Here is a 24516-nt window from a genome sequence, read left to right on the forward strand (position 1 = left end):
GGAGCCGCCATAAACTGGCAGCTAGCTCTTCCACGCTGGGCTCAGGAGCTCTTCTCTCTCGTTACCAGGGGGTTGCCTACCCCACCCTGTAACTCAAGATTCTCCTATACTGACACGAACCTCTCCGGGGTTTGTGTATCCCCTGGGATCGCTCCAGACGCTAGAGAAGGTAATAGAAAACCACAGCAGTCTTCTCCACCTCTGCACGTCCCTGTCCTGCCACCGGAAACCTCCAACGGCAGAAATCTAATTGGAGAGCATGATTGATGACTCTTGGCTATGGACATTTTTCGTTGGATGATACACCCAGAGGCATGGGGGGGAAAGCAGGATCGAGGGTGACAGTGAATTATGTATCTCAGAGTTGGCTACGCCCAGGTAAATGCCAGAGGTAGAATGTTACCTTCAAATAAATCTTTTTTAGTTTTGGGAGTGTGGCTCGAGGCTCATGATTTAATTGGAGTAACTGCCGGAATCCTGACACAGATTACATTGGGAGAAATAATCTGAAACCATTGTATTAGAAAATATGTCCAGCCTTACAGTATCTTGATTCAGAGTTACATAGCTTTAAATTTATTAGTGTTATCAGAAAACACTTGAAGAATAAAGTTTTTGAAAACTGCTGAGGTTTTGTCAGTTAAGATTAATATATTTTTCTCACAAGAACCTTAAAATCTTGTAACTAATGATTTGAATTATTGAGTCACTCAATAATTTGGAAAGGACCAGCAAATAATTCAGAATGTAACTGTTAAGCGTATGTTTTTCATTGAAGAGGAGGAAGTTTTAAATTATAAGCAGTATAAAAATGATCATAATTTTGTGTCCTCCCCTTCCCACTTTCATAGTGTTCCGCAATCTTTTTTTTAGATGCAAGTATGTGTTTACTTTTGAGGGTAGCAGTATTAAAGTACCAAATAATAAGTTAGCATTATATTAGGAATCCATACACTTTCATAATATATCAAGGAACACTACAGTATTGTAATATATGCATATTTTCATTAATATTTATGATCTATTTCAAACATTTGTTTGGCCATCCATTCAACAAAAAACATTCTGGGCAAGTTACAGAAAATTTGACAGAACCTAGCAAAGTACAATTGTGTATATCAACTCTATACTGTATATCAAATTGTATTAAAATATGCAAGTTATACCAACATGTGAATGATATAATAATAGAATAATTCAAACAGAAATGGCACCATGGAATAATTAATGGTAGGGGGCTTATATATGATTATATAGTTCCCTTTGTTACTTTTGTTTCCATTTCTGTTAATAAGGGGAATGGTTCTGCGGAGTGCTTGACTGTTGGCCTACGCTAATCAGCATTTTCCTGAAAATTAATTATACTGTAGAAGACACTGCTTTTTGAACAAAGATGCCAAAGCAGCATTACTAGTATTTTATGAACAATGAATCCTAATGGTACCCTTCTGAAAACAATGATTAATCTGTCTTGCTGATGCAACAGGATAGTAAATATCTGCATATTGGATGTTGTATTTGTTAATAGCTTCCTAGCTTTTGTCTAAGACTACACCTTCAGAGTTTTTTTTGTACACAAGTAATTTATGGTGAAGGGTATTTGGCTTGTCCTTTAGTCCAGCATTAAGAGATGTTGTTTTGACCTTAAATTTGTATCATAAAAGCAATACTTAATGGTTCCCTTGGGATTCTGTTCAAAGGTAAATTAAAAGTTTTCTAAAGATGTGGAACGGTATATACTAAAGTCAACACGTCCCTTCTTGTATTGCTGAGCACCAGAACTGGAAAGCTTCAAAATTTTGTACATTGGTTCAGGAGTTCAAATTCTGGTTTGAAACCCCATAAAAGTAAGATTTAGGAATATACTTCTGCCAAGTCCCATGCAATATAGAATGAAAGTGATTGTGTACTGCCTATTGATGATCTATGTAATTATAGAATTTGCTATGATTTCAGTGATTATTTTCTTATTAGTCCTTAAGCTAAGTCCTTGGCGTTTTGATTTTTATTGCTGCTCAGCACAGAGTAACTCGTGGTGTTTCTTCTTTAACAGCTATATTAAAAAATCCATAATTTTGTCTATCACTATATTTTGTCTATCACTATATTTATCTACACTGATTATATTTTATATCTCTTGATATATTTTCTTTGATCCTCCCATTTCATCAGGTCACAACTGGTGCACATGATTTAAGGCTACACTTCCACATTACCTGAGAGAAACATAAACGTGATATTCCTTCTATAAGGAATTTTCTCTGATCTGTCTTTAATACATAACAGTAATGTTATTAAAATTTCGTATATTGAGCTTTGGGTTATGAAGTGATGTTTGTCATCATTGAAATAATTTTTGCTTTGACTGACAAGTTAGCAGTTGTAGAGGGATTAAATATGTCTATTAGCATGTTTTACATTTCTAGTTACTAACAGAGTAGAATAGTCTTTAAAAAGAAAACAGTGCAGTAGTTTTATTCCTCTGTCCACTGTCTTGGAAAGTGTTGGCTGAGGAATCCTGGGAGTTGAAATCCATGCATCTTAAAAGTTGCTGAGGTTGAGAAAAGCTGTTCTGTAGCAACCTGGATGTAACCAATGTACAGTACTTGTGATTCTCCCTCACCTTTACACATATATCTGTGCAAACATGCTTTTTTATCCTCCATTCCTTAAAGTGTACATTCTAAATAAATTTGCTGAGTAAAAATCTTGTTGAACGGAGGATGGTATTAGATACCTGAGTGATTATGTTTAGCATGGAGTTACCTGGATTCTGAAGGACATGATAGTACTGAAGCCAAAGTAAGGGCTTTTTTTCATATCTGTAAGAGTTATAAATTTCTTAGCAATGCAATTATGCACCAAGATATATTTTTTTTCTACAAAGGGGAAGGAAGTGAACTAATTGCCAATGCTCAGTGAACGGAAAAAAGTAGTGCCAGTCCATGGCTGCCTGTACATGTGAGCAAGCTTGAAAAGTCTCTATGGAATTTTGAGAGAGATGTGATAGCTGTGATTGTGATGGGTGACTGGGCACATTTTCTTTCTAAGCTACACAAAAACAGCTGACGTGGGTAGTTTTTTTTTTTTTTTTTTAAGACAGTCACTTCTTGGTTGACTTGTTTCTGTGTGCTGCTTTTGCCATCTGCTGGAAAGGAAGAAAGGAGCCTTGCTCTCCTGCCTTTTCATTTGCCAGTTTATCTGCAGTCTAATACAAATGCCACATTTCACACATTTTTAAGAAATACCGAGTAGTCCATGGAATTGTGTTCTCCCAATCCATAGCAACCATTCCTACTTTTAGTTAGAATGTGCTAATCTTTCAATCCCGGTTTAATAAGAAGTCTTGGTTAGCATTATTCATGGTGAACATTGTCTCCAGACTTGTTTAAGGAACACCTGGTGCTCTGACATTTAATCCAGAGTTGGGAAGTTAGAGCCATTCTGTACTTGTACAGACTATACATAATCTTAGAGCAGTGGTTCTTAAAACAGCTTTCCTGATAATATGAAAGCCATACATTTTCTTCCCATAGATCAGTGTATGATCTTAAGAAACATACTTGCAAATTTCTGTTGACCCAAGGTTTGCTTAACACAGAGAGCATATCTTGCAAATCATCTATATGTGGATCTTTTCTCCTTAAAGATTCCCTTTTCCCATAAAAATGCATGTACAAGCTCTACTTTATCCTGATTAACATTTAGATATTGCAAAATCTTGGTGACTTCAAGCAGCATAAAACATAAGGCTGCAATAGTACATCACAATGATATGTTAAACTTGTCAGTAATTTGCTTAAATGGGTAGTCCTTGACTTATGGCCCACAATTGAGCTCAACATTTTTGTTGCTAAGCAAGATAGGTGAATTTTGTCCCATTTTACAACCTTTCTTGACATTGTTGTGAATCACTGCAGTTGTTAAGTCAATAACACAGTTGTTAAGTGAATCTGGGTTCGTCCTTTGACTTTACTTGTCAGAAGGTTGCAAAAGATGATCACATGACTGCAAATATCATAAATATGAGCCAGTTGCCAAGCATCCGAATTTTGATCACGAGACTGTGGGGATGCTACAACTGTCATAAGTATGAAAACTGGTGATAAGTCATTTTTTAAAGTCCCATTGTAACTTGGAATGGTCACTAGACGAAAAAGAATATTTGAAAACATCTAAAACATGCATGTGGTCCAGAGTGCTTTTTTTTTTAATCTTTTCAGGCTGTGGTACTTGTTAGGTTTTTTTTTTAAGTCCCCAAAACTCCTGATTAAGAAGCAAAAACTAGTGATGGAAAATTGGCTGCATTTGGATGGGTTTTTTTTTTTAATCTTTACTCTCATGGAACCCAGTCAAGATCTTGTTGCACCTAGGCTTCTGTGTTTTTCATAGTGTGAAAAAACCTCCTATTGTATTAAGCAATGTTAATACAGGTTATATGTAATAACAGTTCCAATCCAATAGAGACAGGTAACATTTTGACACCTGGAATTTTGACACCTGGAATAGGAGGTTATTACTTTACTTGGTGGTTGAGGCACTTGGCCATTAGGGCAATTAGTTATTGGAGACCAATGGGATTTTTAAAAATTATTATTATAGCTTTTAATCAGGTCTGTGGTGTACTCCTTTTTTCTCTGTGTATGACTTCCTTGTACCCTGCCTAGAATCCTTGTCAGTTAGAGCAGCCTATATATTTTCTTGCAGACATTTCATTACCCCTAGTTTGGATAATGAAACTTGGCAAGAAAACAACCAAGCTCAGAGAGCACCAAGGGTCCTTGATCTCATCTCTACCTCAGAAAAACAGTATAATAATCTTGCAGTTATTTAGTTCCCAAATGAATAACTTCCCTTCAATCCCAAATCATTGGGGGAGAAATCACAACTCTTTGTTCATGTTAAAAAAATAAATAAGAATATACGTTACTGAGTCAGTCTAATCACATTGAATAATTGCTATCTTTTCCTTCAGCTAAGATCTGTATTTAACATGACTTCAAATGAAGGCCGAAAAAGATCCATGAGGGCCCTTGTGGCCGTTGGCAATGGAAAAGGATCTGCTGGTAAGTAATTGTCCTCTAGTAAATGACTTAAAGCATGGAAAGCTATAGTTAATCCCTTCCAATATAGGTAGAAATTTCCTTTTGTTGAATGAATTAACATTTGGGGGAATATAGCATCAGGCAGGCATTTTTTAGTATTAAAGAAGAGCACAAATAGCTTTTGTGTCTGCTCTAACTTTCCAGACTCGTGTTGAGATGCAGAAGATCCCAGTAAATTTAAGGTTTGCGAAATGATAGCTTTGGGCGTGGTTGAATAAGCATTTTGAATGTATATTGTAACTTCCTCTAAATATTATTCTGCAGAAAGATGGAGAATCACATTAAGTGTTGATACTGTTTTTTGTATGTAATAAGGTTGTCATTGCAGCTCTTAAACAAGATTGACTGAAAATGGATTCTATTCATAGCGTTCTCTGTTAACCGCTAGCACTTCAGATATAAGCATGTACTGAAGGATAGACAAATGAATGAGCCTTCACTTTGTGGTAACAGACCAGCAGCAGGCTCTTCAGATTCAACCTTCCACCCGCTCTTTTTTGAAAACATCTCCAGCTTTCATCTCACCTGTGATGCTGTTTTCATTATTTCTTACCATTTGGTTTCATAAGCCCCATTATTTGCTTTCGTCTTATTTCTCCTTTTAGAACTTAAATGTATGCAGTATATGTCATATATGAGTTAATCGCCCAAGAAGTAAAAGAGAAGTTTCTATATTAGGACAGAAATGTAGCAACAACACAGTATTGCCTAAATCTGGCAAAGACTGAAGAAACAGGGAAGGAAGCTTTCTAAATCTGTCAACCGTCTTCTTGGAAATAATCTGTTTTGTAGCAGCAGCCCAGCCCAGATTGTAAAGCTCAGCATCAGGGACCTATTTATGTTTCAGAACAAAAATAACGCCCAGCAACAAGGCCAATATAATTACCCATATTTGTCTGTTAGATTCCCTTACCATTTATAATTTTTTACATGCTAACAATTATTGATCATAAAAATTAAAAAATATAATTACAAATCTTTATGTGACTCAGACTTTTGCTGAATGAAAAGTGAACCTTAGATTAATCAAGGAGCATATTTATTGGGGGTAGTGGAAGGGGGCAGATCTTTTCCTTTTTGAAATTGGATTGCCCCAAAACTGCCTTCTTATTTATGTTACCCTAGCAATAGAAAAGGAAAAGCTTTGTGTTTTCTCAAGATTCAGAAGCAGAAAATCAATATACTTGGTTTTCATTCTGGTGCCATATTGTTAAAGATCTAAACATTGTACAAATTGCTCTTCAGACAACTTTCAAAGCAGTACACACTCAACAAATGAAAATGCTTCTATTTCCTGTGTTGTACTGCTTTCTATTTAAGAAGTAGATTTTCTGTGAACAAACAGACAGTAAACATACTTAAAATTATGCATTGAAATAATTCAGGATTCAAAATATTTTCCTTTTTGAAATTCATTGAGGCTTTTTCACTGAGATAGATCACAAGAATTCCACCTGTGCCTTCTAGTTACTTGGATATATTTGCAGCTCTTAAAAGTTCCTGGTGGGGAAACTGGAATAGAATCTTAATATTGCATAGACATGGGAAAGCCTTGGTATTGTATGTAATGTATGTGTGAATGTATATATGTATGTATGTATTAAATTTCTATGCTTCCATCTTACTAATACAGAAACCTGGGAAGCTTGCAATAAAATAAAGAGTTAAAAAGTACTTAAAACAATTAAAATTAGAATAAAAAGTTTAAAAGTTAAGAATCAAGATGGTGGGCAGCCTTGGGGTGAAAATCTTCTCATATAAAAAACGTTGGTGCTATATATAGGAGTTTCCTCATTTTTTTTGCAAGTTTCCATTTGTGGTGTTTGTTTTCTAACAACCCATTTGTATTTATCAGGTTTTGCTCTAGGAAAAGCATCTAACATGAAGAATGCACTAAGAAAAGTATGTAATGCAAAAAAGTGTAACACCATTTATTGTTGTTAAAGTCTGTGTTTACTTCCATGGTTCTGAGATATAAAGTCACAATCTCGTATTTCTACCCTTCTGTGAATATATTTGGAAAATGTTAAATTTTCCATAATTTCTGATAAACAACCTTTCCTATCACTTTCTATTTGCTGCTTTTATATGCATTTGGCAGACACTGAACTTGTGGGCGAAATAAATTCTCTGTCCTTCAGCGGTCCTTCTCATCACAAATTCTATAAACATCATTCATGGAATAATAAGGACTGTGAATTGACAGTGGTGTGGACGGGAAAATGTTCTTATTCACTGCTGCCACTTGTGGCAAAGATTCACTCAATTCCCATTGCTGCACATAGACTGATACTCAAAAGATAGATAGGCTCTTCTGCAGACTGTATTCCTTTTTCTCCTCTTTTTCTTTTTGAACAAATTGCAATGTTTTCAAAAGACAGATTTGAAAGATTTCACAATTTTAAAAGTCAAGGAAGAGCATCCGTTTGAAAGATGTTGTTTGTCGTGTGTAGAGAAACTGGCTTTGCATTTTCATTCACATATGCTTCGTGCTTTTCTTTGTGCTAAATAAATCCCTATTGCTGTTAACTTTTTTAGAGTAAGGGGAGGGAGGGAGGGAGGAAGGAAATGATAAGAGAACCAGTTTGTTTATATTTTGATGAAAATAATAGGGTATCAAAAGTTTAAAAGGATCAGATCAGGCTTCTCAGTTGAAGCCAATTTATGATTTATGATTCAAAGTCATAATCAAAAATGACAAATTGAAATCAACAAATATATACAGATTTTAAATACTATATGCAACTGTTTTTTTTTCCTGCATATAACCTTTTTTATTTTGAGCTAACTAAGGCTTTGGAGGGAATATAATTTCTTTGGAGGTTTTTTTTTTTTTTTTTACTCATCACGGGCCATTTTAATTTCCCTTTTCTTTAAAAGAAAGGTTTGCAAGTCAGTTTTTCCAGATGAATTAATTAAGCATCTCTTTCCTTTGTTTTTTAGTATCATAATTATTTTTCATGTCTTTTTGTTAAGTTCTAGGTGAAGAATAATAAGGTTTCCTTAATTCAGACTTGACATTTCTTTTGAATATCAGTCTGCTAGATTAAATTTAGCCCCTTATTTGGTCATCTGGATTGAGGAAGCTATTGTCTCCAGGAGACTTCAAGAGGGCTGCTATTTAATGACCCAAATTATTAAAATGTCATCTCGTACTAAATAATCTACAAGAATTTGTTAAGTATAGTATATTTAGAAAATGTATATAGTCATCCATCTCACAAAAAAGTCATTCTTAAGTGGTATACAGAATAAAATAAAAAATAAATGTTGTAAAACAAGCATTAAAAATATAAAACAGTTATTAAAAGTAGAGCCTAGGAGAAAGTAGATATTAACAATAACAATATTAACATAAGTGGACAGTACTTCCAACTATCATTTTGATTCTTTTAATTTGAGTACTAGATTGTAGTTTATAATTGACCCAGAAGCAAGTTTAATATTTTCTTTTTTTATCAATCCTGTGACTTAACTTTAAAATTGAGTTGGTACATTTTCTTAATCATTTCTAGTTTTTAAAAATGATGTTGTTTCCCCAGGCAAAGAACAAAGCTATTCGCCATTTACATTATGTTGAAAGATATGAAGATCATACAAGTAAGTATGAGAAATATATTTTAATTGAAATTTTAAAAGTGAGCTAGTTACAGTATTTTCCCCCAGATATTATAAAACTGTTTATTTCTTCCATCTCTTTGTCTCAAAATCCAAGTTTTATAAACTTGCAAAATTAGTCTGATTAATATGCCCCATATAAAACTTTTCTTTTGGCCATATGAATGAATAGCTGTTTTATTCCATCTCACACCCATTCATTCTTTTGCGTGAATTTATCCAAATTCATTAGAAAATGTCGGGAATGCCTGCAGAGTTCCCTTTCCTCTTTCCTCTCCCATCCCTGAGATTATCAACATCTGATTAGCTCTAGCAAGATTATTTTGCCTTTTCTTCCAGATTATGCCTTGGTTTTTTATGCATGGTAACTACTGTGATTCATTTGAATTAGCTACTTGGATAAAACACACAAACATAAATTAATTGCACCAATTTGTGGATTGCCCCAAAACTGCCTTCTTATTTATGTTACCTTAGCAATAGAAAAGGAAAAGCTTTGTGTTTTCTCAAGATTCAGAAGCAGAAAATCAATATACTTGGTTTTCATTCTTGTGCCATATTGTTAAAGATCTAAACATTGTACAAATTGCTCTTCAGACAACTTTCAAAGCAGTACACACTCAACAAATGAAAATGCTTCTATTTCCTGTGTTGTACTGCTTTCTATTTAAGAAGTAGATTTTCTGTGAAAAAACAGACAGTAAACATGCTTAAAATTATGCATTGAAATAATTCAGGATTCAAAATATTTAGCAATATTTTGTTTTTATTTTAGTTTACCATGATATTGCAGCCACTTTTAAGAAAACAACCATTCGGATGAAGAAGCAAAACAAAGGTGAGGAGGGGAAAAGACATTTGCATAGAGATTGGGAATTTCTATTATGGGGAAAATGTATAGTATTACCTGTTCAGAGTTAGTTAATATTCAGTTTGGACTTCAGAATGACCTACTCAATTGGACGGCTTTAATTTTCTTTTGAACTCTTTGTTAGCAACTTGGTTTAAGTCTCTTATAGTTATAAAGTAACATAACAGCGCAATATTTATTTGTGGAAGAATCAATGATAAAAGTATTGTCCTACTATTCATATAGCTATCTTAGTGGAATGTTCTCATTTAATAGATTGTGCATCTACTGTTGTTACGAGAAATGGACAGTTCTCCAGTCGCTGGGTGACGTTTTGCCCTACAGTTGAAATAACCACAAAGAGCTGTATTTGTAGCTTTTTAATAAAATACATTTGGTCAGACTTGGATTTTTAAAAGCTTTGCAAGCCTAATCACATGAAACCAGTTTCTGTTGGAAAATATAAGAGGACTATTATTCTCAGTGAAAGTGACAGTAGAATAACTGCATCAAAAATAAGTATAAGTCTACAAAGAAAAGTATTCTACATTCCATTTTACAACCGACATGCCACTAGACTTCCCGTATTAAGAATTGATCGTGTTTAAGCAGACTTCCCATATAAACATTTTTAAAATAAATAACCACACTAAACAAATACACTGCTCAAAAAAATAAAGGGAACACAAAAATAAGACATCCTAGATCTGAATGAATGAAATATTCTTATTAAATACTTTGTTCATTACATAGTTGAATGTGCTGACAACAAACTCACACAAAAATTAGCAATGGAAATCAAATTTAGCAACCCATGGAGGTCTGGATTTGGAGTTACAGTCAAAATTAAAGTGGAAAAAAACACTCCAGGCTGATCCAACTTTGATGTAATGTCCTTAAAACAAGTCAAAATGAGGCTCAGTAGTGTGGTAGCCTCCACATGCCTGAATGACCCTCCCTACAACACCTGGGCATGCTCCTGATGAGGTGGTGGATGGTCTCCTGAGGGATCTCCTAAAGCATCCCCCAACTCCTGGACAGTGGTGCAACGTGGCGTTGGTGGATGGAGCGAGACATGATGTCCCAGATGTGCTCAATTGGATTCAGGTCTGGGGAACAGGCGGGCCAGTCCATAGCATCAATGCCTTTGTCTTGCAGGAACTGCTGACACACTCCAGCCACATGAGGTCTAGCATTGTCTTGCATTAGGAGGAACCCAAGGCCAACTGCACCAGCATATGGTCTCACAAGGGGTCTGAGGATCTCATCTCGGTATCTAATGGCAGTCAGGCTACCTCTGGCGAGCACATGGAGGGCTGTGCGGCCCCCTAAAGAAATGCCATCCCACACCATTACTGACCCACTGCCAAACCGGCCATGCTGGAGGATGTTGCAGGCAGCAGAACGTTCTCCATGGCGTCTCCAGACCCTGTCATGTCTGTCACATGTGCTCGGTGTGAACCTGCTTTCATCTGTGAAGAGCACAGGGCGCCAGTGGCAAATTTGCCAGTCTTGGTGTTCTCTGGCAAATGCCAAACATCCTGCACAGTGTTGGGCTGTAAGCACAACCCCCACCTGTGGACGTCGGGCCCTCATACTACCCCTCATGGAGTCTGTTTCCTACCGTTTGAGCAGCCACATGCACATTTGTGGCCCGCTGGAGGTCATTTTGCAGGGCTCTGGCAGTGCTCCTCCTGTCCCTCCTTGCACAAAGGCGGAGGTAGCGGTCCTGATGCTGGGTTGTTGCCCTCCTACGGCCTCCTCCACATCTCCTGATGTACTGGCCTGTCTCCTGGTAGCGCCTCCATGCTCTGGACACTACGCTGACAGACACAGCAAACCTTCTTGCCACAGCTCACATTGATGTGCCATCCTGGATGAGCTGCACTACCTGAGCCACTTGTGTGGGTTGTAGACTCCGTCTCATGCTACCACTAGAGTGAAAGCACCGCCAGCATTCAAAAGTGACCAAACCATCAGTCAGAAAGCATAGGAACTGAGAAGTGGTCTGTGGTCACCACCTGCAGAACCACTCCTTTATTGGGGATGTCTTGCTAACTGCCTATGCTTTCCACCTGTTGTCTATTCCATTTGCACAACAGCATGTGAAATTGATTGTCAGTCAGTGTTGCTACCTAAGTGGACAGTTTGCTTTCACAGAAGTGTGATTGACTTGGAGTTACATTGTGTTGTTTAAGTGTTCCCTTTATTTTTTTGAGCAGTGTATATCCATTCTTACCTATTTTGTTTGATCTTATACTAATATAATTGCAATAATATCAAACAAAATATTAGGAAGAATATGAATATTCTGGGTCTTAAAAGTACAACATTTACTTTTTTACAGATGATATGTGTCTGTCAAAAATTGAATTAAACAAATTTCATGACGTAGCTAATTTAACAGGTAAACCTGCTAATTAACATTGATTAATAAACATAGAAAATATTTATTTAAAAGACAAAGGAGGAACAAACGGAAAGCATATGAATAGTATCTGAACGAAATTTAATTAGGCTTTGCTGTTTCAAGTGAATTGCAACAGACCAGATACTTCTTGTATTAGGAAGAAATCCATCACCTTTTGGAGCATTTAGCAAACCTGCTTCCAAGAATACATTATTGTACATAGTCCCAAATAATATAGTCCTCAGATAAGTTTAAACACTTGTAATAATAGCTGCTGTTTATAATATTACCCTTTTTATTTGAATCTTACTAAATTGTTTTTCACAGGGTATGGTCTTCGTTGTCACCGTGCTATCATCACACTCTGCAAACTGATTGGGGTTAAAGATATGTATGCCAGGGTTTATGGATCGAAGAATATACTGAATCTCACTACATGCCTTTTTAAGGGATTAGCTAATCAGGTAAAAATGAAGTCAGTGATTAATGCATGCATCTCAGTGTGTTGAAAATATTAACTTGGACCTGTATTTTAATTACACTTTATGAACGGTGCTTTGCCGTAGTGCAGTGGGAGGGAATTTTCAAATTAATTTAAAGTGAATAGGTGTAAAGTAGTTTCTTGATCTCCTAAGCATGGTTTGTGGAGTATGATAATTTTCTCCAATTCTGATTAAAAATAAGTTTTTTATAATCCAAAGATGGATTGTATTTGTTCTTTAAAATACTGCCATGGCTGAGACTTGAGGCAGGCACAGAACAATGGCAACTTTGATGCAATATAAAGGTGAATGAAATTAAATCAGTTAGGAGTTTTGCCCAGGTATGACAATCAGAAGCCAAATAAAAAAGTTGTGTACCTTAGTTGTGTGCCTAGTGTTAACAGCTTGAGTGACAGTCTCTCTTGGATTTTGGGCAAGTAGATATTTTTTTCTCATCATCCATTATTACTGAAATATGCCATGGATTAACTTGAGTCCTCCTATTTGGAATATATTGATTTTTGCCATTCTTTTTTTGGCTAAATTTTGTTTTGTGAGGGGAGTACTTTCATTCATAACTGAGGGATTTTCAAACAAACAAGTTTCAGCTTTATAATATTGCTGTATTTTATTCAGCCTCATTTGTGCTTTGTAGAGCCTGCTTTCTGACTGGCTTGCTTTCATTATTATCATATGTCTGTGAAATCATCTCAGCTCATCCAACCTGCAGTCACTTTTTATGCCAAGAAAATCTGTAAAGGTGGAAATCAATCTGCAGATCTCATTAGTTAGTAAGAATGCAGTACATTATTATGGGAAATAGGCAAAATAGTTTTGAAGAACTAGAAAGAGTGAAGAACTAGGAATTAGTTTGAAGAACTAGGAAGTGACAAATATTGCTAGATTAAAATATCCTTTGGCCTGATGCAACAAGCTATTCATATGTGAAAGCAGAATGCATATTGTTCTTTCTATGTCTTGACTTTTCAAATCTTCAATTTTCGCTCCTCATTTCAGGCTTTCCTTACCAAAGGCTATCGTGTCCATCTTTCCTGATATTCTAAAATATTGAGGTTAAAGCTGAGGCTAAGGGATACTTTATGTGTCTGATACTAAAAACAGTAGTTAGGACTAGCAGCTAAGGATAGCTTTTACCTTCCATGAAACTATTGGTTTACTTAATTTTGAAAACTGATAAATTGGTATTTCTGTAGATTAGAATCTGCTCTTTGAATTATCCCCACAGGAAACTCATCAAAAGCTAGCAGACAAGAAGAAGCTCTATGTGGTAGAATTCCGTGATGAATGTGGCCCACTGCCCATTGTTGTTGCAAAGCCTAATGGACCAGTCAGAGAAGATCCTGAACCAGAAGAAGTAGCTCTTGATGTCAAACTGGAATGGAAAGAAGTGAAGGCAGCACAAGGAATAAGGAGTAGATGGGCTGATGTCAAAAGAGTAGTTTGGTAGATTTGGGCAGTATTTAGGTATAAAAATTAAAGAAGATCCAGCATAATCGCATAATAAGGCAGTCTTTGTTTCCACATGAAGTGAAAAAAAAATTCTTCAGTTGATATCTATTTAAAATGCAATCATCTTGTGGCGTGTAAGCTGTAAAGGAAAAGGGTAATTTACAAAATCTCTTGGCAGGAAAATGAATCTTTTCCCAAATAACTGGAGAAGATAACAGTATGGAAAAATAAAGTTGTAATTGATTTTCATTTAGCTTTATTTATCTCTATATGTTGAAGTAGGTAACTTGGGCTTTTAATGAAAGGCAGCTTGATGCATTTGGCTTTTAATACTACTTGGACAATGCTGAACCAAAAGGAACAGTTGGAAGAAGTCCCAGTGATATTAACAACATTTGGCTAACTCCTCCTAGCCTAACATCATTATGTTAGAGGAGGTATAAGCTCCAGGTCCAATTTCAGGGCTGTGAAAAATATAATTGAAACCCTAAAGAGCTGTTTTAAACTTTTGTAGGAAGTTTTGAGATAATAGAAGAAATCATTTGTTATGGTATAAGACTTCAGCGATATCAGCATGCAACATCCACCACTCTAAATATATCTAAAAACATGGCATCTTTTTTGGTGATGGACTACAAAGTTAAGCCTAGGTTGATAGTAAGATTGACTTTTGAAGTCTTTCCTGAGAATCCAGATAATGAAAATGCCGTCACTGAATATCAAACAAAGGACGGATTTAAGAGGGTAAAAGGTAAGAAAGCTGCTACGTCAATATGATGATTTCTAGTATATGTTGTTGCCAAAAATAATGTAGTTATGGGTTCAGTGCAAAATCAAAAGAACTGATGGAAAGATATGCTATATGGACAGCCCTGATTATATTTCTAATGGCTTAAAAGAGAAGTTGCTGTACAGTAGGTCAAAATACATAGTAGCTAAAATGGTATGATCAGATAAGACTGCCAATTAATTCCAGTTTTTTTAGGAAGTCTGTGGTATCTTCTATGTAGCTGAGAGTGCTCCTGGCATAAAGTGACTCCTTTTATGTATAAATGTGACTAAAGTATTTAATAAGTTAATGTTATACCCTGAATAAATTTCAAACATTTAGTACAATATAGTTAACTCCTATTGCATAGCCATCTGAGAAATGATGCATTTTTAAAAACTGCATTGAGAAGGTATTTTCTGGTTAAGGAAAAATATTGATGTACTGAGGAGATAAATGACTAATAATTTACCATTAGCTAACATAAAATTCATTTGTATTTATATGTATGTATGTATGTATGTATGGTATGTATGGTATTCCGCTTTGTTCGGGTATTTTCCCACGTCATTATAGTTGTGCTTTTAAAGTTGTAGCAACATTTTTGCAGAATCTCATCTGCCATCATCAGGCTCCTGTATAGTATTTGTCTGTGAGTCAGACTTTTACAGTTGTTTCAGTTTTAAATTTGGGGCTAGCCTACTGCTGTGCCAGAATGGTTTTTTCTTCATCCTGATTGGTTGGGAGTCTTGGTCTGTGTTTATTGGTCTTGGAGTTTGCTATGTTCTGCTTGATTGGTGTTACACAGCAAACTCCAAGACCAATAAACACAGACCAAGACTCCCAACCAATCAGGATGAAGAAAAACCATTCTGGCACAGCAATAGGCTAGCCCCAATTTAAAACTGAAACAACTGTAAAAATCTGACTCACAGACGAACACAATACAGAAGCCTGATGATGGCAGATGAGAGATTCTGCCGAAACATTGCTACAACTTTAAAAGCACAACTATAATGACGTGGAAAATACCGAACAAAGCTGAATACCGTACATATAAATACCCGTGAAAACTTAAGAAAACAAAGATAGATAGATAGATAGATAGATAGATAGATAGATAGATAGATAGATAGATAGATAGATAGATAGATGATAGATATACAGACAGACACATTCAAAGGAAAATCTAAACATTTGCTGTATCTAAAGAAGCATGCTTCCACTTTTAATGACAACAATTTGATTGAGAATTCTCTTCCATTAGCCCAATAAAAAGTCATGTTTTTTTTCTTAGAGGACACAGTGTGTGTGTGTGTGTGTGCTTGTAATTGGTTTATCTGGCTTTAAAAGCTAAAAGCAACCCTTTCGTTCTTCCCCTTTCCCCATTTATTTTAGCTGAAGCAAAGCTGTTTTAAATATGTCATTAAAACAGTGAATGCTTTAGGATGTTACTTGGAAAATGCAGAGCTTTATACCAGATTTGGAAATAAATTCATCAAAGTTACCAGCCTGCCCAAATTCATTAGTCTTAACAAGCAGAGATGAACCCCAGTTCTCTTGCTACATTCTGTTATATTTCTTTGCTAGACTCAGAAGAGACAGGTTCTCTCTCATTCATAGCCTGCTTCTTCAGCATTCATGCAAAAGCTTCAGGCTTATGACTAGTATTGATCCCACCATATTGGCCTTCTCTCTGTGAAGATTTGAGAGGTGCAATAGAGATACTGGTGAACACTCCCCCTCTCACCTGCACATACACACACAAAAGCTCTTGGTTTTTCCTACTTTGAAGATGATAATACCTCTTATGAACCAATGCTTTCCTCTAGTATCATATGTTCATATCCTGAGCTTCAGATACTCCTTGAAAGCCTTGAGTGCAAACCCACCCCCTGCAAATTACTCTTTAATAAAATACAAGAGGAATTTGTTCATACATGAACATTGATCATATTTAATTAAAATTCTCCCCCCAGCCGCATTTTACTTACATAAGAGAATGTTCAGGAATACCATTTTTCCATCTGTCATCTAACTCTGTTCAATCCATTTTAGCAATCCATTCGTTTCTCATTCAGTTGCAGGGTTAGGGCACCCCAAATCCTTGAGTGAAAGCAAGTGTGTCTGTGTTAACTATATTTCAGAATCGTGTGCCTGGCATTTTTGGTTGCAGGAGATATTTATATTTAAATACTCAGTTTCCCTTTACTGTAAGCTGCCAAGAGGACTTTGATTGTAAGTTGTCATATAAACATAATAAAATAAGTAAACTTTTAAAAATACAACTGATACACATTTCAAGTTACCATAATTGCTTTTGTTACATAATTTATTGCAAGTCCTTTCTGTTTTAATGGGAGGGGAGGGCATTTCCAATCGTGCTCACAGTACACAAGGCAGAAGAATTTTAACTTTCTTCCTGGTGGATCCTGAGAAAAGGTGCCTTGTCCAGGAACTGCCATGAATTGAGGAAGAAAACACTCATTGCATGATGGGCCACTCCACATTTAGCCAGTACAAAAAAACTTAATTATGGAAATTATAAAAAAAACAGGAAATGGTGTTGTTTCACAGACAAAGAGGCATGACTTTCTCAATTACCAAACAGTTTGGTTAACCTTGAGGTTTTTATGATCTTAATTGCAGGAAGGGGTTAAAATGCTTTTATGGATGCATATCTTATCCAAGCTCTACACTAGAAATTCTGAAAGACACATATTATAAATCTAAAAAAAACAAGAAGACATCTAATTACACCTTCCCTTTAATCTGTGTTAGTAGTTATGTGGATATTCTTAGAATGCTGTTCCCATCAACTCCAGCCTACATAAGTCAAGGTCTGTACAACAGATTCTAGAGATCTACAAATCTCTACCAACTCAGCTGTAGGCCAACTATGTCCAGAAGGTGTCAGCCTACCCTTTCTCAAAATTGTGGACGAGAAAATCAAGCACAATGAAGCTCACTGTTTTTTCTTTCCCAAACTGAAATGTTAGAATTGGTTATCCTTAAATTATGTTCATAAATGCTACTTTTGTAAGTACAGTTACAGGTTTAATGGGAATAAGTGTGCACTTACAAAATTCAATTGGGTTAAGTATTCTTGGAAAAGTATTATTTTCCAAGAAAAATGTGGAAAGGACCTACTTTCTTCTCATTTTTTAAAAACTAGATATAAGTGAGTTGTCCTCTATCAGAGATTCTATAACTATCTCTCAAATTCTTTAAAAATCTTTAATTTGAAAAATAGATTGCCAGCCTCCAAACTTTTATTTATTCAAAAACTCTTCCTCTGACTAGATATCCAAAGCAAGCAAGAAAATCGTAATGAGATCAATATATTAACTCAAATACATTTCCCAGCTTGAACGCATAACACCTTTTTCCAAAATGTTGCATTTTTCCTGCACGTCTAATATTGTTTCCCTGAATTACAAACCTGCCTTTTTAATGGTGCAGGTTTCTCAGCAAGTACTTTGGCCATTTGTTAATTGATTTTGATGGTAGTTGAATTGGCAACAGCATGATAGATCTATGTAGTGCTAGTCTAATTGGATCTGTTTTCTGCTGGTTTTCTTCATCGCAAAAGTTTGACAGTTCCCAATGCCCAACCCTGGAAGGTTTCGATGCAGGGGAATGTATGTTACAACATACAGTAGTGCTTATTCTCAAGCAATGCCAAACCCATAATGCAAAAATATGTGACAGCTGCCCAGTTATGACTTCTCTTCCTGAGGAGCAGCATTCCTACGCTATGGTCATCGGACTCTAGTTACATCATATCAAGGAGGAAAGTCTTGCGGGGAGGGTAGAGCAAGAGAGTCTGATTCAATCAATCAAAATTGGTTGGCGTGACACAGAAAGGTGAGGCAGGTAAAAAGCTAATCATAGAAGCCCGGTCCCCAAATCCAAATTATCAGCGTTCCACAGGTCCACTGAACTTTTCCTGTTGTATAACATATAATGACAAATACAGCATATTTGATGAATCTCTAGTAATGCACACTATCATCTACAGAACAATATTCCCTATCCCTCGCCATATTTTGTTGTTGGGAAAGACTTAAATCCAGTCTGAGCTGCTGGAGGAAATACGGGAAATGTTGTAAATGAAGGATTGTTTACAGCACAGGGCTTTTAAATGTTGGTTGGGCAAAAATGGAGGTTTCCTGTGATTTAAGGAAATCAATGTTGGCCATAGAGTCACATTTAATACTTTGCATATTCAAATGAATGAAACTCACTCTGGGTGAAAAACAAAGAAAAAGAATGCTTAAAACGGAAAGTCAAAACAAGCAAAGGAAGAGAAAATACCTTCATGTGAAAGAGAAAATACTTGTCTTAAAACATTAAGGTAGATACTTCAAACACAGCTGGCAGTCTAGCAACTTTCTATCTTACCTGTTCTCTCCTTTTTGACCCTTCCACCAATGAATGATTGCCATATATGGTGCGAAGCTCCCACCATTCATATTTATCCATTTTCAAAGCTGTATTTGGAATTTTAAAAAATAAAAATGAGGCACATGTTCTATTAATATACAAAAACGCAACATACCCTGCCAAGATATTCAATGACTGTTTCCAATCAACACAGGTGTAATAATCTAAATATGACTTTAGCCACGGCATAATTGCTTTTGAAAAAGATGTAGTGGAAAAGTAGACCGATCCCTCAAGCCCCCAGTCTGTTTTATGCAGCTCCCCAAATCATACAATTCAAATTCAGCTGCAAATTGTGTGTTTTCAACAGACATTTTGCTGTTGGGAACACCAAATGGAATAAAACACGTGTTCTAAGCCTTTCCAAAGCTTAATAAACCTATTTTCCACAGCCCTTCTCCCAAAGCTGAATTTTATTTTTACCCCGCCTCCATCACCCCAAAAAGTGAATCGGCCTGTATCTACTCAAAATCTGTCCAAAGCATCAACTGAGTCTTCAGGACTGCTTTGATGCATATTGATTACACACAGCATTGAAAAATTCCTTTGACTTAGTAGAGGAACACAAATATTTCTTCATAGGATTGTTCTATTTATGAAATGTAGGCGCTATTTTCTTGAATAACTACTTTCCTGAGGCACCTGAATGGTCTCTGCTGGACAAGCTGATGATGAGTCCTAGATAGGAGGACAAATCATATGGCTACATCTTCTCATTTTTATACAGAACTAATCGCTGTGTTCTGAAAGTCCAGGTCTATCCTTTCAGCACATTTGGAATGGATTTCAATAAGGTAGGATAAGGGAAGCTACCGTATGGCCTTCTAGATGTTTTTTAAACTAATTCCCAGCAGCCTAAAACAGCATGATCAGTGGTGGGGAATTATAGCTCATCAATATCCAGAACCCAGCGTTTCCCTACCAAGCATTATAACAAACTCACAGTGTATCCTTATGAGACCACTAGCTAATATATCATTGCTTGCTTGCTTGGATGCTGGCATTAGCTTAGCTTACTCTACTACTTAATGGTTGTAATTTTAGTAGCTAGGTTCACATACAGGTTTAACCATGACAGTGAGACCTCATAGCTGCACTTGGGTAAATATGCTAAACTTGGTTAATTTTAACTTTGATTGGATTTTATGGCCTGGTTTTGAATACAAAACCATCTATTTTTGTTAACATAGCACATTGTGTCAGTCTAAACCAGGGGTGTCAAAGTCAATTTCATTGAGGGCTGCATCAGCTTTGTGTTTGATCTCGTGTCGCCTGGGTGAGCGTGGCCAGCATGACATCACTTGTGCTGCAGGGCACCTGTGGTGGCCCGAGTGCTCTGCCAGCAAAAATGGGCTCCCAAGCTCCGTTTTTAGCTGCGATGGCCTCCTGCAATCCTCTGCCAGTGAAAACAGAGCTTGGGAGGGGCTGTTCACAGGCCGTTCCTTCGCTATTTCCAGGCAGCCCCCTGGACCAGATCTAAGCACCCCACAGGCCAGATCTGGTCCCCAGGCCTTGAGTTTGACACCCCTGAACTAAACAATTGCTTAACTTGGAAATTAACCTCTTGTATTTTATTGTTGGCTTTGACTCTCTTTATTATTATACTAATTCTGTTTTTCTTATCTGGGTACATTTTGATCTCAAACAGACTTGAAACATTATCCAGTCGAATTATAATACTTAGTAATATAAAAGTGATGTTGCTACAGTATCCACAATAGGAAGTCATCCACAAAACTGTTCTTAAAAACAATGCTCCTAATTATAGAGAACCTGCTGCCTCAAAAAACTTATATTGTAGTAAATTCATGTCAGATATCCTTTAGTTCCTGCTTCATGAAAATATTGGTTCATGCCTATCTGCCAGAGCAACCGAGATCAAATTTACTTTACCATCTACGTATCAGTCTTTCAATCATCACAATAAAAAGTTACAGAAGAAAGCCTGAATAAAATCAAATTCTATACTGGTTTATCATTAAACTGCAACTGCATTCAAGGCATTTCCCTGATCATCTGCTTTAATCATATTCTCTACCTTTCCCATATTTTATAACAAATAGCGGCTTATTAAAACAGAATGTCAGAGGAACTGCATGTTACTGGTACAAACCTGTTCTTAAAATTATTTACCAGCCCTAGACACACCTTGCTACGGAACCACTCATCATTATTCTTCACCTGCCTCTGCCCCTTTACCTCTGAACAAGTACCTGTGCAGAGCAGGTATTGAGGTCCTGGACCTAAATGAAGTATTTTCTCTCACCAATGCTGCTTTATTTCTCGTTGTTCATAAGAACAGCTAGCAGTATAGCAAATATATCATGTACTTCTATTGAACAATTTAGGACCATATATCTCAACTTGGCAACTTTTGTTGAAGTCCACAACCTTCAAATTGCCAAAATTGAGAAACACAGATTTAGGAAAATAAGTATATGTGTGATATACACTTACTTCAACTACAGATGCTGCAATATCCTTTGTCCCACCAATTTCCCACCATTGTCTCTGCAACGATATATCTATAGTCATTTCCTAACAGAGGCTATCATATAAAAGAGACATCCCCTTCCAGGCTTATTAAAAATTCTGTCACATTCATGATGGGTAAGATATACAACTCAGCTAATAAATTCCACATAGAAGTCCTTCCCACAACAGGAACAATGTGACAAAATATGGGCTGCCAAATATAGTCCTCAGAATGTAAAATCATAGCATCATGGAGTCTGGATGCTGAGTGCAAGAATCAGATTAAAAGTCTTCTGGCTGTCCACAGTTTATAAGAATGCATCCATTGTAGCAGAGACCATCCTTCTCCGATAACTAGTTTCATAGTAAAACTACTTTTACTGTTTGGAAGTTTTTCCTAATATTCAAACATTATCTTCCTGTAATTTAAACTTATCATTCCATGTGCTGAATTAGTGGAGAACATTCTTGGCCTTTTTCGGTGAAGATCTTCAAATACTTGCAGTCCTGTTCCTTCAATTTCCTTTCTTAATAATAAATAGAGCTTTCAATCTTTCATTGAAGACTTAATTTCTAGTCCCCTGATCAACTGTTTGCATTTTTCTGAATGTGTTCCAGTGTCTCTGAATTAAAGTGTGATGCCTAGAACTGGAGACCATTATCATGGTGTATGAGCCATAAACCAGAAAATCAACCACACAGGTTTTTAAAGGAAATAAATATTTGGGTCCCTTTTTTTCAGAATTCAGGCTCCAATACATGAGGGAAACAGCATTGACCACTCATGGATATTCTGTTAGGATCTTTCCTACTGAGCCTGTCAGTGGCATACAGTACCACATTGGCTGTAGAATTATTATTTCTCAGATTGGAAGAGATTTCAGTTTGAAAGTGTCTGTTTACTATCCTGAGTCATTTGATTGATTTGTTATAAATAAATAAACTAAAGAAGACTTAAAAATTACACAGAGCCTAAAATTGCATTGACTTTGTTGTGACTATATCATATTAATAACTGATATTGTCATTTCAAGATGTTTTTCACAATTACCATTAACCAAACATGTAATTTCTGCTTCCTAAAGTGAAAAGCTTTGCATCTGTCCTTGTAATTAGGACTTTTCTAGCTATTATCTATCCCATCCATTTCTCAATGACAGGTAGCTTGTTAGGCCATTTGCTCATCCAAGTCATTAATAAAAAAAATTCTCAATGTTGAATGGAGAACTTGACACATCTGAAGAAGTTATCTCCTTCCAGTATATTGGAGAACTTTAAAGGATTATTGATATCAATTCATTTAACTCTTATACTATCTAGGCCTGACTCAAATAGAGTAGTAATCAGAATGTCATGGGATACTTGCTCCCCCCGTGCCCCATTTTGGCCAGCAGGGTGCTGCAGGAAGCATCTGGCCCATCTCACCTCCACCCCCACACCCCGGTTGGCCTATGGAGGAGAACTACAATGCTGATCCAGCCCTCGAAGAAATCCAATTTGACACCCCTGGCCTGGAGACTATGAAGAACGGGTGCAGATTTTGGATCTGACTAGTCTAAAGAAAAGAAGAATTAGTGGGGACATGATAGCACTATTTCAGTATTTGAGGGGCTACCGCAAAGAAGAGGGGGTCAAATTATTCTCCAAAGCACCAGAGGGCAGGACAAGAAATAATGGATGGAGAGGAGCAACCTGAAATTAAGGAGAAGCTTTCTAACAGTAAGGACAATTAATCAATGGAACAGCTTGTCTTCAAAAATCATGGGCACTCCATCATTGGAGGTTTTTAAGAAGAGACTGGATAGCCACTTGTCTGAAATGGTATAGGTTCTTCTGTTTGAACAAGATCTCCAAGGTCCCTTCTAATTCTATTCTATTCATTATCTCAATTCAAAATAAAGGAGTATTTATCAAAGTAACCTGCTCCTATTCTGAGCCTTTATAGTTGTGCAGTGCAATGTATGTTCTGTGGCTGGTGAAGACTTTTTTCTATGTTCTCACTGAATAAATGATTCACTGATTTATTTTGTCATTAACTATTTTCACTATACACTAACACAAGTTATAATCAGGAATTTTCTTTTAAAAAAATATTTTTTGTGTGTGATGTGTGTGGTTTTTTAAAAAAATAACAATTTCTAAGATTTCCCCAGAAAGCCATTGTTACTAATTTCCTTTGGGAGGAACCATAAAGAAACAATCTGGCTGAACAGGCTCCAAGGTTGGTCATCACCTCTTTGAGTTCCTCCCTCTTTTGTACTTTTGTATCTCTTTTTGTCTGCCCTAAATCTCCATGTGTTCAGCCTACCCTGGTATATTTCATCCTAAATTCTAATGACAAACACACACACACACAAATCTTCCTGTATTTCTCCTTTCTTTTACTGGCAGCTTTATTTTTATTTTTACATTTAACAATCCCTAACATAGAATTAGTGGGTGTAGATCGTTTCCAACAAGTACACCGCCATAGCTGTTACTTCTGCTTTTAGACCAGTCATTATCAGTTCGGACCACCAAGTGATGTTACAATTTGAAAAAAATGATTATTTACTACTTCATTTATGCCTTGCTTAGAATAAATGAATTTTTCTCACACAGATATGCATCGCTACCTTTCCCAATCCTTTTTGAAGTACCAGTATTTGAAATCATTTTAATCACTCAAAGTAATGTAGTGTTCCAGAAGAGAACACTACAGCTCAACATTGAATGTGAAGTTCTTCGCTCTCTCTGAGATTTGCTCATAAATGTTTGCTCATAAATGTTTCATTACCCAACTAGATAACATCATCAATCTGATTTTGTGATGTCAACAAACTTAGCCACTTCATTATTCATGTTGCTAGATTACTCCACTGAAGAAAATGAAAAAAAAAAACACCTCCATC

At 36.2% G+C, this 24516-nt stretch overlaps 1 protein-coding gene across 2 annotated transcripts in view; it reads left to right on the forward strand.

Annotated features, from left to right (window-relative positions):
* Positions 1–14184, forward strand: part of MRPS5 (mitochondrial ribosomal protein S5) — a 37741-nt gene extending 23557 nt beyond the window's left edge. For both annotated transcript variants that reach the window (XM_087961941.1, XM_087961949.1), the window contains exons 6-11: positions 4976–5066; positions 6961–7007; positions 8648–8705; positions 9499–9561; positions 12311–12447; positions 13712–14184. In XM_087961941.1, the coding sequence (XP_087818067.1) occupies positions 4976–5066; positions 6961–7007; positions 8648–8705; positions 9499–9561; positions 12311–12447; positions 13712–13933 (618 nt within the window). In that variant the 3' untranslated portion in view covers positions 13934–14184. The remainder of the gene's footprint in view (positions 1–4975; positions 5067–6960; positions 7008–8647; positions 8706–9498; positions 9562–12310; positions 12448–13711) is intronic.
* The last annotated feature ends 10332 nt before the right edge of the window (positions 14185–24516 follow it).

Source organism: Notechis scutatus, chromosome 1, assembly GCF_049901735.1.
Source record: "Notechis scutatus isolate UNSWTSFEM ecotype Mainland chromosome 1, rNotScu1.2, whole genome shotgun sequence".
NCBI lineage: Eukaryota > Metazoa > Chordata > Lepidosauria > Squamata > Elapidae > Notechis > Notechis scutatus.